Genomic DNA, 18179 nt, shown 5'->3' on the forward strand with positions numbered 1-18179 from the left:
GGAGCAAGTTATACTAAATGGTACTCTATGAAAATGTCTATGCTCATTAGTCATTTTCTAAAGATGAGTTGCCTTTTGTGGTATAAAATTATATTCTCTTGTTACTTTCATGATACTAGCATCCTTCCTTTGTCTTTATTTTATTCCTCTTCAAATGTAGTTGTTAGACTAGTGATTTGCATTTCCAAAATTTCGAGGTGAAAGCATTTGTCTATACCAGGATGTGTAAAATTAGGGGCAACTATAAGTGGAACTTCTCCTTTTGTCTTGTTGAATTCAGCCAGAGACATATAGTCTCAAGGTTCAACTTCACCAGTTAGTTGGCTCATTGTCCTCTCCTTTAATTGTGATAGCAGGCTGAAAGTAACAAAACCCCCCCTCTTTAGCAAGCTGGGCAAGATAGGCTATTATGGCTTAAAAGAAGTGCATGCAAGGGTTCTTTTCACGTGCTTCAACTCCCAACAACAGATCTATAGGAGTTGTCAAAAGTATAGTACTGGCACCACCCAAATCTCCTTTCGACACCATGCCATCTATGATTGAGGTACCTAAAAACCACTTGATTTATCACATAAAAGAGTTTGATTGGGTGTCCTTGTGAACTTTAAGCAACATACAAAGGTCTTCTGTACATTCAATGTGAGCCCACTATCCTCACACAGAATTGCTCGAGGTTGTGCTTGCGCTTCTGTGCCTGTCTTTGACAGCATTAGAAAAGAACATTATCCACTTAGACCAAGACTATGGCAGTTGTCTGTCTAACCAAGGGCGCAAAGATCACCTCTTGATCAGCATAGTCTGTTAGCATTTGTTCCAATTTGTCTATGCATCACTTGAATAAAGTAGGAGAGAGGCGGCATCCTTGCTTGACTCCAATGTGACTTGAGAAAACCTTGAGAGCCCTCCCTTCATCATTAGAACACCTTTGAGACTCTTCCTTCATCATGACCCAGCAATGTACATGCTCATAAATTCTAGCCACAGCCATATGATTAGAAGGCAATCCTAGTTCTTTGATAAGTTGAGCGAGAAAACCATACGGAAGGTCTTTTTGATGTCAACAAATTAAAAAAAGAACCCTCTCCCCTCAGCTGACTTTCTTCTACGAGGACACGTAGAGTGCAAAATGGTTGGTGCTACGGCATGCTCTGCAAACCCAGCTTGACTTGGGCTTTGTTTCATGATCCTTAAGCGCTGGCTGATTTTTATCTCCATGACCATTTTTAATCAACTTGGATGTGATCGAACTGTTGGGATTGTATGAGGTCACCTCCCCATCTGTGAGCCCCCAAATGAGGTGTGCATTGGGGGGGTGGACCATAGGACAATATGGGGCTGCCACATGGACAGCAAACAGGCTGCCATGTGGGCAGCACAAGGAGAGAGATTCCTGGCAGAGGAAAGCCGCCATGGAGGGCAGATCGGGCAGCGACATTTCCAGAGGCGGTCCATAGATGGAAGGGGCATATCTGCACAGGGTTCACAGCAGAAAAGAGACGATGACATCAGTGCTGATGCCAGCCAGGGTACGGACAACTGCAGCAGGGTCTACGGAGGCCTGGAGGAGGTCCTGGAACAGTAGCAGGATGGAGGCGCCTTGATTCAGGGCTGGTTTGGGGCCATATATGCCTAGCATCAGGTCGGTTTTGGACAGGCCTGCCTAGGGCCCACCGTGACAGCCTGCCACATGGCCAGGCAGGGCCAGCCAGCCCTCAAGGAATGTGCCCCATCAGGGGTTTTATAGGGAGCAGAAAAGTCGGGTGGGGGGGCTGATTGGGTCGGTCAATTCCCCCCTACCAGTCGGCTGGTTTGAGGGGTGCTTTGCCCCTATATAAGGGGGCCTTTGGGTCCCCATTAGGTGTTCCTTGGAGCAGCAGACAGCGAGCAGCAAGGAGCAGCCTCTTCTGGGCCTACATCCAGGAGGAGAGGAGAGTGTCAGAGTGCTGCAGACTAGGCTTGGAGAAGAGGAGAGTGTCAGAGTGCTGCAGACTAAGCTTGGAGAATCTGCCCAAATAGGTGGACTACCTGGGCAGTAAGGTGGAGGGATCACTGGACAGAGAGTCTACATAATCTCAGAGGAGCACACGGGCTCAGGGATCTAGAAGGGCCAAGGTGATAGAAGTACGGCTGCGACGTGGCAGCATCTGGTCCTTTTCCAACAATGAGAGGCTCCGGTGATGTACAGTTCTGCAGCGGCCTAAGACCCATGATAGAGTGCTGATGATCGTCAGCATGCGTGCGTGTGTTGGCTTATTCTAAGGGTTGTATATGAGGGATGTGGTTGCATTCTCCATAGAATCCTCATTTGAGCTCCATCTTCCATACATTAATTGGAAGGAGCTTTGGAAGGGTGCTAACATTCAGTACGAGAGTGTGGCCTTGGAGAGTTTGCTGTAATGTTCATCCTGTTTCAAGGCAGCATCTTATGTAAGATCTCCTTTGTTTATCTTCTCTTTACATATTTGTCAATCAATCATAAGTTCATTACTTCTGCTTTGTGGTTACATGCTTGATTCTCACAAACTAACCTTGAGGAGAAACCCCTTGTGCAATCTTTTGTGACTGGTGAGTTGTGGGAGCATTTCCTTCAAGAGCATGCATGATGTCCATTCAATTCCTTGAAACATCTCTTTGACCTTCAGATTGTAAACAGGAAATAGGCTAAAGCGGTACTTGGGAAATATTTCATAATTAATCTTTTGCTGAAGAAACACCAATTTTTTGTTCTATGAGAACTCTCATAAGTACATTGAAGTAACAATCAGTTTCTACTCTTATCACCATATTGTCAATGTTCAGTATCTCTCCTAGTACTTGGAACATAAAAAAGAACACCGGATCTTGTACAGAAGTTCAGATTATAGTTGGTAAGAAGCACACCAAACCAGGCTCAAGGCCAATGTCAGTGTTCCTTCCGTATAACAATACAACATTGAAACCGTCCTCGACCTCATCATCTCCCTTGTAGGCCTGCATGTGGTGAACAACTAGATTTGAACTGCCATGTTTTCTCTTGAGCTTTCTCTGTACGCCAATTTCATTTCCTGCTCCGAGCCCTTTTAGCTTAGACCGATCTAGCTGGTCCTAGTGTTATATATGTACACTCAACATTTGTACTTCGCTTGTTGTTGGAGACAGTCCTCTGCCTACCATGGACCCTTCTTTTCTTGGCTTTAAGTTCCATTACCCTGCTTGTACATGGATGCTACAACTCAAAACCGATATGCTATTTGTAGAAAAACAGCTAATACAGTGTTCTAAAAAGAAACTAATTTTCATATATGTGATGATGACACGATGGAGCCATGGCTACTCTTCCAATGTAAAGGATAGATTCACTATTACTTGCTAACACCAAACACACACTTTGATTAACCAGCTCTAGAGGTACTTTCTTGCAATTAGTGTGGTCTTTAGCTGCTGATCAGTCGGCCTACACTAAGGGGACCTTTAGGTAGATAAATTCACTATTATTTGCTGATTCCAATCACATTCTTTGATTAACCAGATGTAGAGGTACGTTCTTGCAATTAGTGTGGTCTTTTACTGGTGATCAGTCGGGCTACATTAAGGGGAACTTCAGGTAGGGACAATGTAAGGGAGTTCCTCAGGTAATCATGAAGTTCTTGAGGTCTCCCTAAGTCCTATATGACATAACATGAAGTCAGAAAATTTCCCTCGCCTATATAGATTCTAGGTGGTGGAGTGGGGGTGCGGATGAGAGATGTATAAAAACTAGCATTTGATTTGAAAGAGCATGGCCTCAAATCATCCATGTACTTCATGTTCCTTTATTCCTAGCCCATTAATGTCGAATGTAGAACTTATGTTGTCACTCACGTCATGGTTTGATGTCTATCTATGTGAGGTCTTATAATTGCTTCTTGCTATTATACACCGGTCCGATTTCAGTAACAAAGCATTTGATGACTCCATTGTCTCAAGCCTATGCTTCATTGCAATCACCACTAGGTCCCAGCCCTTGCAGCAAGGATGTATGCCAACTCAATGCTACATCTTAAAGGAAATCAGGCAAGATCTCAGCCTGATCACTCCATCCTGAAATTGGCATCCTCAAACAAAATCCTGAAGATAAGACTCCATTTCCTCCCTTGAAACACAAGAATCTTTACCATGATGAGACAAAAGAGACAGTACAAAAGCTTCAAGTAGTGTCTTCGGAATTCAAGACCAACTTATTGTGTAGAATCATTTCTTGAAAAGTCTCCACAGTACAATCTTTGACCAAGTCATAAAAGATATATATATTTTTTTTTTCAAAAAAGAGACTTCAATTAAGTAAGAAAGAAACCCACTAGAGCAAGCTCTGTGCGGAAATACACCATGCTAAGCATGTAATAAAAACACCTCAGAGGAATGAGGTAGAAAGAAACCAAGGCTGAGGCTGAAAATGCCATCTCAACCCTGTAGAAGTCTCAGCAAAGAAGGGAGAGTCTCTCCAATCTCTGAGAAAAGTAACTCTCCTGAAGGAGGCTGCTCGAGATGATCCCTACATGGTCGCCCAAATGGCCATCAGAGTGTGTATCGTATCTGTCCAAGTACTGGCCAAGATCTAAGAAGGGTGAACGTGAGAACCCTCCAAAGCCTCAGTGCATCTGGCTCTCCAAATGTGCCATGCTGCAATGCTAGCTAGGATCTCCCATGGAGAGTCAACCGAGGAGTGAGCAGCCCTGAAAAGAGTGGCCGGAACATCCTCTAGAGAGCACGACTCCACAAGGTGTCATCGGATGTGAAGAGCCCAAGAGGAATCAAGTCTCTCAAAAAATACCTGGGGCCTTGAAAGAGTAAGCCAAGCCACTGATCCCCAGGTCATATAGAAAGGTAGGCGAACAAAAGTGCTGAAAAGTCTTGCAATCCCCTTCCATATGATTCTCGTTTGTCTACAGAGCCACAGCCTCCATGAGCCAAGGGCGAGGAAAAGCGGGTCAGGATCCAAGTACCACTGTGAAAGAGAGCCATGCTCCATGAAGCCCACTATCCTGACTGGCTGAAACGGTACCTCCAACAAGATATCGTCTGTGGATCTAGATAGCCCACCCCCCGAAGAAACATAAAAAACTAAGGCATCCTCATGTGTGTCGAGAAAGGCAATCACCTGTAAAGGAACTCCCAATCTGGAAAATGACCCCATCCAGGTGGAGCAAGTAATAGGCATGTCATCTGTGTTCACCCAATCTAAGGGCAAGGCTGCATCAATCTGTTGAACTCTCCTTGCACTCCCTCTGAGATTAAGAACCATCTAGGCCTGTCGGTCTGCAGGAAGCTTCCTGAAGGCTTTCCATGTTCCCACTGTAGATGTAGGGCCCCTCTCCCATCTTGGCCACTGCATGTAAGGAGAAGCTCCAAGTGGTCTGCCAAGCTCATCCAAAATCCTGTCATTCCACATGATAGGCTGCCTTTCAATCTCTTCACGGGTGGATGGGGGAATCCTGCGAAGAGTACTCCCGAAGCTGGCCCATGCTTTCAGGATAGCAACCATAAGAGGGGAAGAGGGAGACCTGAGGTGGGCTGTGGTGAAAACCCATCTAGTACTGTGTGTCTAATCCTCTCCTGAAGTGGGCGTGCGAGACTGTATGCATCTGATAAAAAAATCCTTCCAAGGCTCTTGCCCTGGCATACGCCCTCTCACAACGAACTTGCAGAGTAAAGCTCTGCACTGTAGATCTGGGTCTATGATATTCAAACCCCCTTCTCTTGTAGGAAGAATCAAGGTCTCCCAAGCCACCCTGGCTGTAACATCAGTTGTGCCATCTAGACCACTCCATAAAAAGTTTTGTACAGGCCTCTTAAGCTGAGTGATACAATCCCTAGAGTGGCACCAACAAGAGCATACAAACCATGCTGTGGCTAGAAGAACCTGGTTAACCACCACCACCCTGGAGGCCAAGTCAAGTTTGGCTGAGCTCCAGAAAAGGAGCTTTCTTCTTATGCTTTCCAACACCGGAGCAAACTATTGTGAAGGAGAGATGCCCACCCCAGCCTGGCAGCCCAAATATTTGACGGAGACGCCCCTCTGTACCCAAGTGAAGCCAATATCATTATCCCAATCCGGGGTGTCATCCTCGCAAATCCAAAAACCACTGGATTTATGCCAATTAATGTGTGCACCTGCAGTCGTGCAAAACAAATCCAAGGCTGTCCGGAAGGTAGTGAGTGTCTTGGGGGAGGCATCCAAAAAAACAGCCGTGTCATCTGCCAACTCACTATCCAGGAGCTCTTCTTGCGGGGGGATAGGAAGCCTCAGCCCATAAATATCAGCTTGAGATCTAATGTAGATACTCATAGCTTCCTCCACAAAAAGAAAAAGAAAACGGGGCAAGAGGACATCCGTGGCGGACGGATCTGGAAATCTGAAACCTCTCCCCTCTTACCCCCCCAATGAGCAACTGGCTATGGGCTGATCTGTAGAGAGAGGATACTCCTCTAATCCATGCATCTGAAAAACCAAAGCGAGATAGAGTACCCTTTAAAAAATCCCAGTTTACTCTATCGTAAGCTTTCTTAAAGTCCAAGAGTAGAATGGCCAATCTCTGGCGGCTCTGCATGGCCCATTCTGAGGCCTCCCAAAATGAGAAAATATTATAAAAAATACTTCTGCCATGCACAAAACCTGTCTGCGTGTCATGATCAAATCTGGAAGAAAAACCTATAGCCGCAGACTGATGGCTTTCGCCAGAATCTTGTAAAAAGTGCCCAATAGAGTGATGGGTCTCCATTGAGACACAATATTCCTATTACCCCCCTTTGGGATGAGATGAATGAGACCATCTGTAAGTGAGTCCGGCATCTCACTAGAGTCCCACACGCCCTGTAGGGCTGATGTAATGTGATCACAAATCTGCTCCCAAAAAGTAATAAAAAAAGAGGAGGTAAGTCCATCTGAACCTGAGCACTTGCCCTTGTGAAGCGCAAGTAATGCAGTCTTGAATTCTGCATTGGTGAAAGGTGCATCAAGAGAAACATACATCTCATCCTTCTATAGGGATACACTGCCAAATAACCTCTCTAGCATGCCTGTGTGCCTGGATCTGCAGTAAGAAGGGATGCAAAAAAATCTGAAGCTAGCTGCGAAACACTATCTCTACTATGTCTGGGCCCATGAGTAGAGAAAAAGTGTTTGTTGACCCTATCATCCATCTAAATCCAAAAGGATTCCTGTGCATGAAAGGCATATTCTGCTCTCTGATCCAACAATGTTTGCAAATGAGCCCTTGTTGCAACAAGGCGCTCCTGAATCCAAGCATCTGTGGGCCTCTTCAGCTCTTCCCTCTGAAGGAACGCTAACTGGTGGCGTATACCACATCTGAGAATCTCACGAAACCTTGAATCAGCGACTGTATAATAATAGTCACTAATTCCGGATAAGGCTGCAGCTACCTGAGATGGGTGGACAGCTCCACCCTATATGTGAGAAACCCAAATTTGTAATATATCCTCTGTGAGGCTCTCCTCTGCATAAAAAGCATCCGGAATCCTGACATTGGCAGAGTGTCCTCTCCGATGAGGCTCAAGAATTTGCAACACCACTGGAAAATGATATGAGGTGGAAATCCCAGTAGAAATGCATACAGATCCTCCTCTGTCAAGTGCCCAATCGTCTATATAAAATCTGTCAATCCGTGCATGAATGGGCATGTGTATTCTCCTGTTTGACCAAGAGTATAGGAGTGACTGTGGCATAATATGAAAGACATCATCCAACCAAGTGTCCTTGCCATTGAACTGAAAGAGGAAGGCATCCCAGGCTGCCCTCTCCAAAGAATGAATTCCACCCTGTGTGCCTCCCTTTTTGTCTGAAGGCAACTCAAACATGTTGAAGTCGCCACCAATGATCCAAGAATCTGCAATGGGGGCCCAAGAGAGTAACTCCTTCCAAAAGGAGATCCGCTCCCCTCTGTTGTTGGGAGCATAAAGCTTGAGAAGACCAATCTTACACCCTCCAATCAAAATAATGATCCATTGAGCTCTAGAAGGGGAGATAATACCATGACCAACGACCAAGGGGAGAATAGAAAGAGAGATTGAAATGCAAGTACCTCCCTTTGTGCCCATAGCAGGCGACCAGAAGGTATGTCCTGAAAGTAGTTTGCCAGACTTAGAGCAATCACTAGCATCCAACTTGTGTTCCTGGATAAAAAGGATATCAATAGCACCTCCAGTGACACCTGGATGAAGCTGGTTCTGGGTCAGCTGCCTACGGCGACGGTGTGGAACTCCGCCTAGGCCTTGTATGTTCCAGCTAACTATCCTCATCAACTGGAGGATGCTGGATGTAAAGGCTTACCCGACCTAGTAGAGGAGACCAGCTTCCCGTGGGTCGAAACACTCCTGCTGAGGGCAGGAAAATCAACAGGTGAAAGGATCCCCACACCTGCTGAAAGGGAGGCCCTATTAGAAGGAATCCCAATGATGGGGACCCCTAAGGTGGAGGGCACAAACTCCTCATCCATGAAAGTCGCCGAATCTGCCAGTGCCGAAAAAGAATTCATGATAAGCAAGTCTGGCCGAGGAGTCTGGCCGAGGAGTGCAAAGAAGACTTGCACTCGTGGAAGATGGAGGAGAAGGACCTGCCAGGCCTCTATCAGCAGAACTGGAGCTGGGGGTTGAGGAGGCCTGTGGCTAGGGTGAAGAGGAATTAGGAGCCCTCATCTGTGCCTGCACTTTCTCGGTTTTCCTGATTGTGGCAGGAACAATCTGTGGGGAAGTACCTGTGGCCCCTCGTGGTCAGAAACCAAGGGGTCAGAAACCAAAGTGGCTGGGACTGGTGGATCTAAGGGCCCCTCCTGATGTGGAACTGTAGTGTCTGGGGTTGCAGCAACATCCACCTCTGGAGTCTGGAAGGCGTCTGTCTGAAGAGGATCAAAAGTCTCCTCTTGAGGTAAGGGAGCCGCTTTGATAGCTCTCCATCGTGGTACTAGGTGTGCTGCGGGCATTGGGCGCCCTGCTGCCCCTGGTGGTCCTAGGGTGCGCGAAGCAGGGCGCCCTATTGCTCTTGGTGGTCCTGGAGTACGTGGTATAGGGTGCTGGGGAGGTGCAGTCGTGGTAGTACATGAAGGAGCCGCACCAGAGGACCTCTTGGGTCTTTTTCTCTTCCTTGGGCAGTCTCTAGCAAAGTGCCCAAGGGTCCTGCAAATCATGCACTGGTCCTGTCTACCTGAAATCTCGACTATCTGTCGAAAGAGAGAGCCGTTTGGACGCTGAAGCATAATGTGGTCATCTGAGGTGTTAGGGTCAGAGACAATGACCGTAACACGAGGCACCCCGTCTGCATTGACTGCCTCTACCGAGGAAGAAGGCATTCCAGGAAGGGAGGGGATCTTAGTGACCACTCCGAATGTGGCTTCGATAGTGGCAAGCAGTCGATGGTAGACCTGAGGAAGACTAGGAAATCTCATGAACAGTGATGTGACCTGCCTGTCCTCCTCGACCGGATCGAAGCCCAAGGTGTAGGGTAAAAGAAAGATCCTCCTCGAACCCAAAGCCAGGGGATTAGCTTTGAGAACAAGGGTTGTGGACTCGTGGGAGTCGAAAACCACTTGGAAGAATCCACGTCCCAAAAGTCGAATATCCCTGAGGTGTGGGGCGAGGTCTTCTGGTAACCCGCCATCATCTAGTCTCTAGCCTGTGATCTGGAAGGGTGTGACCCAAAGATGTGGGCGAAAAGTGATGTGGAGCCCTCTAATTCCACATCTTTTTTTAGCTGATGCAACTCTTCTTTTGAAAAAATGACGGTTCTCACGGCCGGTGGAAGTGGATGGAGATTGTCTGAATGGGAATCCATTCGCCAATCGATGTGAAAAGGCTGATTCCAACACTGAAAAAGCTCCGTCCGTGAAACTACTGCCCAGGACGCCCTGAACGCAGGCGTAGGAAGAAGGGGAAGGAGAGGGTAGGAGAGAGGGGAAGGGAAGGAGAGGATAGACTAAAGGGGGGGATGGAGGTAGGCTGAGGGGGAGGTGTGGGGAGCTGAGTTAGGAAGGAAGGGGGCGGGGAGGGAGAGGGAGGAGGGTTTTTTTTTTTTCTTTTTTAATACTCTCTCTTCTTCTTCTTCTTTTTTTTTTTTTTTTCTGTGTGGGACTTCTGGGGGGGGGTGGGGGGGGATAGGAGGGAGGGAAAGGGAGGGCGGGTGAGAGGAAGGAGGGGGAGGGGGAGAGGAAAGGAGGGTGGGTTAGGAGGGAGGAAAAGGGAGGGCGGGGGAGAGGAAAGGATGGGGGAGGCGGAGAGCAGCGGGGGGGGGGGGGGGAGAGGGAGGGCGGCGGGGGAGGAGAAGGGGGCGGGGGGGCTGGCAGGGGAGAGGGAAGGCGGAGGAGAAGGGGGCAGCGGGGAGGGGGGCAGCGGGGGGGGGGAGGGATGACGGGGGAGGAGAAGGGGGGCGTGGGGGCTGACGGGTGGGGGAGAGGTAGGGTGGGGAGGGAGAGGTAGGGGCAGCAGGGAGGGAGAGGTAGGGGGCAGCGGGGGGGGGAGAGGGCGGAGAGGAGGAAGGGGAGAGGGAGGGTGAGGGAGGAGGGAGTGTTGGGATATCTCAAGGTGTATGCCTCAGGCACACCTTATGTTTCTATGTGTGAGTGCTAGAGGCACAGTTAGGTGCCCACAAGCACAGTTAGGTGGTGGAAAAGCCACATAGGATGATTGAGAGAATCTAGGAGCAGATTGAGGAGATGATTGAGGAGCTTTGAGGTCATCAGTGATGTCAGTGACCTTGTATGAGGTGCCTACTTAAGGACCTCTTTCTTCTTCATTCTATATGCAAGTATTCTGATTTTGTGTCAACTCTACTCTCTCCTTTCAGTGTTCCAACATGGTATCAGAGCAGTTTGATCCCCCTTGAGCCCATTTCTGCCACATCATCATCATCTTCTTCTTCTTCTTCTTCACCATCTCTCCCTCTTCTCCCAAAAATTTGCTTGAGCTTGTTCTCCTTCAATCCTCAACCATTTCCCACGCCCTTTCTGCTGGAGATCCCTCTTGATTGGGCGAACTTCGGGCTGGAAGGAATTGACGAAATACGCGCGCTGCTCGTCGCCATTGCAGAAACATCGTCGAAATTCTCTACTGCAAGTTCTCTGCGCCTGCTCTGTCTTTTCCTAATTCCTTCCAGGGCAAGCTTCTCCATACCTAGAGCTACCTTGTGCTGAAATCTGAGCAGCAATGGCTGCATATTGAAGGAGAAAACAGAGAAAAACCAGTCGACTTTGTTCAAGAAGGTGAAGGCGACCTGGCGCATATTTTCGCCTCTTCTTCCCAGAGGATCTACTGTGGTATACCAGCTTTCTTTTGCCTCAGAAATCCCTCTTTCTTTTGCTTTGAAAAGTGTGATATGAGCCCTCCAAGTTCAGCTCTCTAGTTTTGACAGTTTTGACATACTTTTGAAAATGATGCTACATAAAATGCTACTCTAGCATTTCTGGTCTTTTGAAGTTTTTAATAACTTCACTACAAGTGTTGCTTCAGTTTTGTTTTGACTTGCTAGACTTGGTTGTGATTGGAAAGTGTTTATTTCATTCACTCCTATGAAGCATGCAAAAGTAGCATCATTGTTTGAAAACTAGTAACTACTATTTGCTACATCAAGTGGCTATACTTTGGAAGTATTTCAGTTCTTTTTGCCTTGTAAGAGAGATAGACACTGCCCAATATCTGGGTTAGACCCTCTCATGGCTACTTTATATAATCTTGAGAAGTTCAATGGAAAGGGGTTCCATACATGGCAAATGAAGGTAAAATTTGCATTAATGCGGGAGAACTTATGGGGACTTGTCAAACCTACTCCTACCGCTTCTTCTACGGCCTCAAATGCTGGAGAATCTTCAGCTCCGACACGACCGGCAAGGGATCCAGCAAGAGAAGAAAAAGCATATGGTATAATTGCTTTAGCTTTGGGTGATGATTACATACATCATATATCTGACTTGGAGTCTCCATCGGAAGCATGGCAGAAGCTAGATTTGATTTTTGGTGCAAGCTCTCATATTTCTAAACTATCACTTAAAATCTCTTTCTTTGAATTAAAGATGGCAAGTGATACTACTTTAGCTGCCCATGTCAACTATATGCGGAGTCTTATGACTCAGTTAGCTTCTATCAACTCTCCTATCACCCCTGATGATGCTATGGCAGTACTACTTAAGAGTATGCCTGAAAGCTTTGATCACATTGCTTTGATCACATTGTAAGCACTTTGAAGAATCTTCCCAATCCAAACCTTGAAGGCATTATCTCAGCTCTCCAAGAAGAAGAAAGACATATGGAGTTAAGGAAAGGCAATGACACTGCTTATGTTATGAAATTCCAAAAGGGCAAGTATTCTCCTTGCAATCACTGTGGAAAGACAAATCACCTTTCAAAGGACTGCTTCAAAGTTAATCCATGCAAGCACTGTGGCAAGAACAACCATCATGAGAAGTTTTGCAGAGCCAAAGCAAAGACAGAAAATGCAAATCTACTTACAGTTAATGAGCCTCCACAAGATGAGGCATCCTTTGAAGATTATGCATTTTAAACACATCTCTATGTATGCTCCAGATCTCTCTTTTTATGTCAAGGTACTCAGCCTGGATAGTCCTCCAAAATGAATGAAAATAAACTATTGTGTTTTGTGTGTTTTGTAAACACCTCCTCTGGTCACCTTATGATGTAGGCCATGTGTATGTTTTGTTCCATGGTACCTCCTGCAGACATTGTGTGCATGTACATGCAGGGGAGATAACCATTGGAAGGTCTTTTTTGTATCCCTTTTGTTTACCTTACACCCAAGGAAACCCTTGCTAGCATGAGAACCTAGCCATAGATTTATCCTTGACCACCATGAGATGGCATGAGAAACTATGAGACTAGATGTATCCTTGACATAGCCTGAGGCATTTCCTTGAGGGGGGGTTTGTTGGGATATCTCAAGGTGTATGCCTCAGGCACACCTTATGTTTCTATGTGTGAGTGCTAGAGGCACAGTTAGGTGCCCACAAGCACAGTTAGGTGGTGGAAAAGCCACATAGGATGATTGAGAGAATCTAGGAGCAGATTGAGGAGATGATTGAGGAGCTTTGAGGTCATCAGTGATGTCAGTGACCTTGTATGAGGTGCCTACTTAAGGACCTCTTTCTTCTTCATTCTATATGCAAGTATTCTGATTTTGTGTCAACTCTACTCTCTCCTTTCAGTGTTCCAACAGGGAGAGGGGGCTGGCGAGAGGGGAGGGAGAGGAGGAGCAGCGAAGGGGGGAGAGGGGGGGCAGCAAGGGAGAGGGAGAGGGAGAGGGGGCTGGCTGAGAGAGGGAGAGGGGGGGGCAGTAGCTCACGGGGAGGAGCAGCAGCTCATATCCAGCATCCAATCCTACGTTGACCAATACTTCATAAAAGATAATTGACCAACGAGGACCATGAATTCATTGTGTCTGAATGTAATCAAGAAGAACTCTCATCACAAGCATGTATCAGCTTTAAGGCATTGTAGCCCCTCGGGCCTCAGCTAATGACAAAAGAAAGTGAAGGCATTAAGTATTACCTCCCCATTATTACCATTGAAAACCACCAAAAGATCCAACTCCCCCATACTGCCAATGCATGATCGAAGTTTCGATTTGTCATTGGACATGATGACATTGTGTAAGCAATCAATTGCCTACTCTTCTAGATCTCTTGTCATGCTTGCATGAAGGCTCTTCACCTTGCAACATTTGACCGCATGGATAGAGCTAAAGCTGTTGTACACTTACAGAACTTGTAGCAGCTCTAAAAGAAAGCAGCTCTAAAAGAAAGCATACAGCTTTGCAAAGTATTTTGCATGCATAAAATTCCAATACAAAAGAGACTTCACTTTTTGGGACATGAAGCATATTTACTTTTCGCGTATGAAAATTATAGAAGACATGAGGATGCAACCATGATGCATGCATGATGCTTCAAACTAACAAAGGTCATGTGAAGTTATTGGAGAGGGGATCGGAGTATATGGCATGTGGCACGTGGATGGGAGCATTATCCCACATGCAATTTTGGTAAAAGGAGAGTTGATAGTTTCTTGTACGGTTTAAACATCCATTGTATATTCAGTGAACTATCATCATAAACAGGAGACTTAAGATCTATTTTGAAAAGACACATTAGTCATAAGTTGGTAAATTTCTTTACCAAGACAATTTAATGCAGTGTGCTGGAGTGGTTCTTCCGTATACCTTCCATTCATGATAAAAAATGTTTTTCTTGGCTTCTTTTCACTATTAATATATGACTAAAAATGCATGTGTACTTGTGAATTCTCAATGCAGGTACACAGCTGTGGGAGTTTTTGTGCTTGGTAGGACTTTACAAGAAGCTTGGGGTACCCAGGCAGCAGAGAAGCAGAGGGAATTCAATGCATGCCTTGAGGTAACTTTTGGTAAACTTGTAATGCGCAAGTGTCTGATCTTTTCATGTAATTTTCTGTGCCGCAAATGCATGTCATTCAAAGTGATCGGTCACGCTTCCCACCTTTTTTTCATTACTATAAATATTTATTTAAAGCTTAAAGAGAATTATTCATTAACATAATATGGAAGTGGAGGTCCATTAAAACGGTTTGATAGATTCATATGGAATGCTGGATTCTCTAATGTTGTAGTAATACTAGTACCGTAAAAACTTGGAGCCATTTTGATACACTCTTTAGCCTTCTTTTTCAATGCGTAAAAGGACATAATCATTCATAAAAGAACAAAGTCGTGATATATTTTATTTCTTATTAGCTTGCTTTGTATATTTCTTTTTGACAAGAGTAATAGCAAGTTTATTTTCCTTAAGGATATATTTAAAATTCATGGCCAACTCATGTCAGCTGTTCTAGTCAATTGGTAAAAGGGCAAAATCATTGGCAAAAGAACACAATCACTGAATTAAAGAGCATATGTTTTCTTTTTTTATTAGCTTGCTCAATATATTTCAAGAATGATGGCAACCTTACCTTCCTTCAGAGTTTTTTTATAATTCCCTAATGATGATAATAGAAACCTCACATCTCCTTCTAGACCAATGCAACATGTTGTTTTCTTCCCTATTTTAATAAGATCCTTCGAGTAGGTATGAAAACAAAAATAGATGAGTATAAGGACTAATGGTATTATTACACCATGAAATCATGAACAGGAAGGTATTGATCAAAGTGGAAATCAGAGAAGAAGGGGTTGTCCATTCTCTGAGGAAGTGCTTGTCCTTGAAGTTGCTGATCCGGAAGGGCTTTGGATTCTCACCCAAGTATGGAAATACTCAATACCAGATTCAAGAAAAGGATTAGCAACAAGGATGAACTTGTATGCTCTCTCATGCCTCTATAATCTAGCTATCTAAACGTGCCAAGCGATGACATTGGCAATGATCGCCAAGCGCGTATCCAAAGATCCTCGGGCGGGAATTTGGAACTATTTTTAAAGGACTTAAGAGAATAATGTGATGGTGGAGCTTGATAGCCCAAGATGAGTTCACCCTCTCATAAAAAAGCCTATTCAAGGACATCTAGGCTAGACACTTCTAGGAAGGTTTAAGGTGGAAGGGATTAATTTGCCCGTAAGCCTTGCAATCCTTGCCCAACTAACACTGGCCTACCTGCAATCTCAAAGGCAATGTCAAATAGACTCTGAGGCATGAAGGATCTGTTTGAAAAGTGTTCCTCTAGGTATTAATTTCAATCCCTCCATGAGTGGAGAGCCAAAAGGAGAAAGATATCTTCATTTTCTTGAGCGATCTCCAAATCCTCCTTCAAAAACGACGCTGAAAATCAACAGAATTTTGAAATCTCTCCCAATGTGGTGCTCTGGAGGGTCTCCAGCCTGAGGCCATCATCTCTTAGCACAACCTAAAGGAGGTTAATTTTGTGGACTAACAGATGGCCTTTCAGTGCAAATGCCCCCCTCTACCACTAAATTGTGGCCGTTGATGAAACGCCCGTCGTTGCTAGCTAAGAAGAACGCAGCCTCATCTATGGCTGAAGGTTGAAATGGAATGCCTAGCTGGGAGAGAACGCGGAGGTGAGCATGATGCGAGAAGGGGGGCACAATGAAGTTTCAACCTATCTCAACTCTCCCTCAAAGGGGGCCATCTAAGCCGAGGGGTCACTGTTAATATGGCCGTCGGATACAAATATCACAGAGACCACGGCGGCCCCTACCACAGGAGAGATATCTCAACAGACACATATACGAGATGCTTCTTTCACTAGATCTGGGATGGTCTTCCTATGGCAATCGAAAACAGCTCATTTGTAATCGCTTACATCCTCATGTCATAGGGGGACCCGTTCATATTCTATTTCTTCGAGAGCACAAATTGGATTTTAGAGAATTCAATAAGTTAGATAAGTTTCTCTTAGGTTATACTTTCTGGTCTGCTGCTCTTGACCCCAGGGGAGGACATGCATTTCAGTTTCAGCTTCTATTCTCTTCCATGTGGTTTGCCATGGTCCAATGCATGATTTTAGTAATAAATGGATGTAAGATTGGCATCTTGAATCTCTATGCTCCCAATAATAGAGGGAAAAGAGCTATTTTTTAGAAGGGCCTGCTTGTATGGGCCCTTATTGTTGACTCTTTTTGGAGGTGATGTGGGGGTGCCTACAGACAAAAGGGGAGAAAGAAAAGGTGGCATTTACTCTCTTGTAGAGTTTCTTGGGATGTATTCATCTTTCAGTTCAAAGGCAGAGATTGCTGTGTTGATATTGATTTTCATGCCTTGCCACAGTCACTCCTATTTTCTTGGTCAAATAGGAGTCAATTGAGTCCCATTCATGTACGGATTGATAGATTCTATGGGGATGATTGGACTTTGGATAGCTGTGGTATTATTAGCATTGCCCTTGTGGTCTCTACTTCTTACCACTATCTGGTTACATTCTAGGTTTTTAGCCTCACTCACATGCTCGCTTTACTAGTATTAAGATCCCAAATGGCTTTTTGCAGAGGAAGATCTATCAATTCCTATTGCTTCGGGGCAGAATATCTCTTATATTAGTGGCCAATACCAAGAGAAGGATATCCTTAGGCAGGAGGTACCGATTCATCAGCAATGGGCAGCCTTGCAAAGGGAGGAATATAAAAGACCCTCAAATGTATGGCTGCAAGCAAGGGCTCACCGGTAGATTCTCATGGATACTAGAGATGAGCTTTCGTATCATGCTCGAGAGTCCTTTTGGGATCAAATGGAGGGACCAGTCAATAAACACTTATTCTCTACTCTTGGCCTAGACATGGCAAAGAAAGTGTTTCTTAGTTGATTAACTTTGACGGGTTCTTTCTATTATGCATATTGCTTTAGGATTTTATGCATCCCTCCTTGTTGTAGATCCGGACATGACTGATAGAGATAGTGCATGTTTGAGGGTCTGACATATAGTTCCATTGTTGTGAGGATCCTCTCTTGATGCACTTTTTACCGACTTGGATTCAAGACTGCGTCACAAGGGTAAGTGCTTAGGATTCTCTCTTGATGCACTTTTTACCGACTTGGATTTAAGACTGTGTAACAAGGGTAAGTGCTTAGGTTTAGATGGTTTGACCCCTATTGTTTCCATTGCTTTTGGGGATTATATTAATGATCATGTCACTTCTTCTCTTTAGAGCATTTGGAAACTTGGTTTTATGCCTGCTTCGCGTTACATATGAAATTCTAGGGAAGGAAATTAGTCTTCATTTACAATTTCTACTCTTGACTTTGTACACATTGGCTTTGGCCCTCGGAGTACGCCAGGCAGAGTGGCTAGGACCTCACTATTCTACTCTTGGATTTCGAGAAAGCTTATGATAGAGCAGATTGGGTGTCATGGAGGGTACACTGTGGTGTTTTGGTTTTTAAGACTTATGGATCAGAGGTGTGTCCTCTCTTTATAGATCAGCCCACAATCAGATTATCTTTCAGAGGTGCTAGAGATCAGATTTTCAGTCAGTTTGACAAGGATTCCCCCTTGTTCCTTTATTATATTTGTTTGGCTACGAGTCTTTGCTTAGATCTTAGGCGAAGATCTTTGGTTTGAGACTTCCCCTTAGACAACTTCTAGATAGTGATGACCGAACAATCTACTTGGACGCCTCTCATATTTTTTACTGCTTTCAGGACAGCTTCTGCCTCACAGCTATAGGGACACAAATTAATTGGCATAAATCCAATGGATTTTGAATTACTGATGAGGACTCCCTTGCT

The 18179-nt window shown here is 45.2% G+C and overlaps 1 protein-coding gene across 2 annotated transcripts in view; it reads left to right on the top strand.

Annotated features, from left to right (window-relative positions):
* Nucleotides 1–18179, top strand: part of LOC147897400 (tRNA ligase 1-like) — a 301136-nt gene that overhangs the window by 90986 nt on the left and 191971 nt on the right. For both annotated transcript variants that reach the window (XM_087379969.1, XM_087379970.1), the window contains exon 5: nucleotides 14285–14384. In XM_087379969.1, coding sequence (XP_087236095.1) covers nucleotides 14285–14384 — 100 coding nt within the window. The remainder of the gene's footprint in view (nucleotides 1–14284; nucleotides 14385–18179) is intronic.

Source organism: Dipteris shenzhenensis, chromosome 10, assembly GCF_047967505.1.
Source record: "Dipteris shenzhenensis isolate YYH24624 ecotype China chromosome 10, Dip_SZ_1.0, whole genome shotgun sequence".
NCBI lineage: Eukaryota > Viridiplantae > Streptophyta > Polypodiopsida > Gleicheniales > Dipteridaceae > Dipteris > Dipteris shenzhenensis.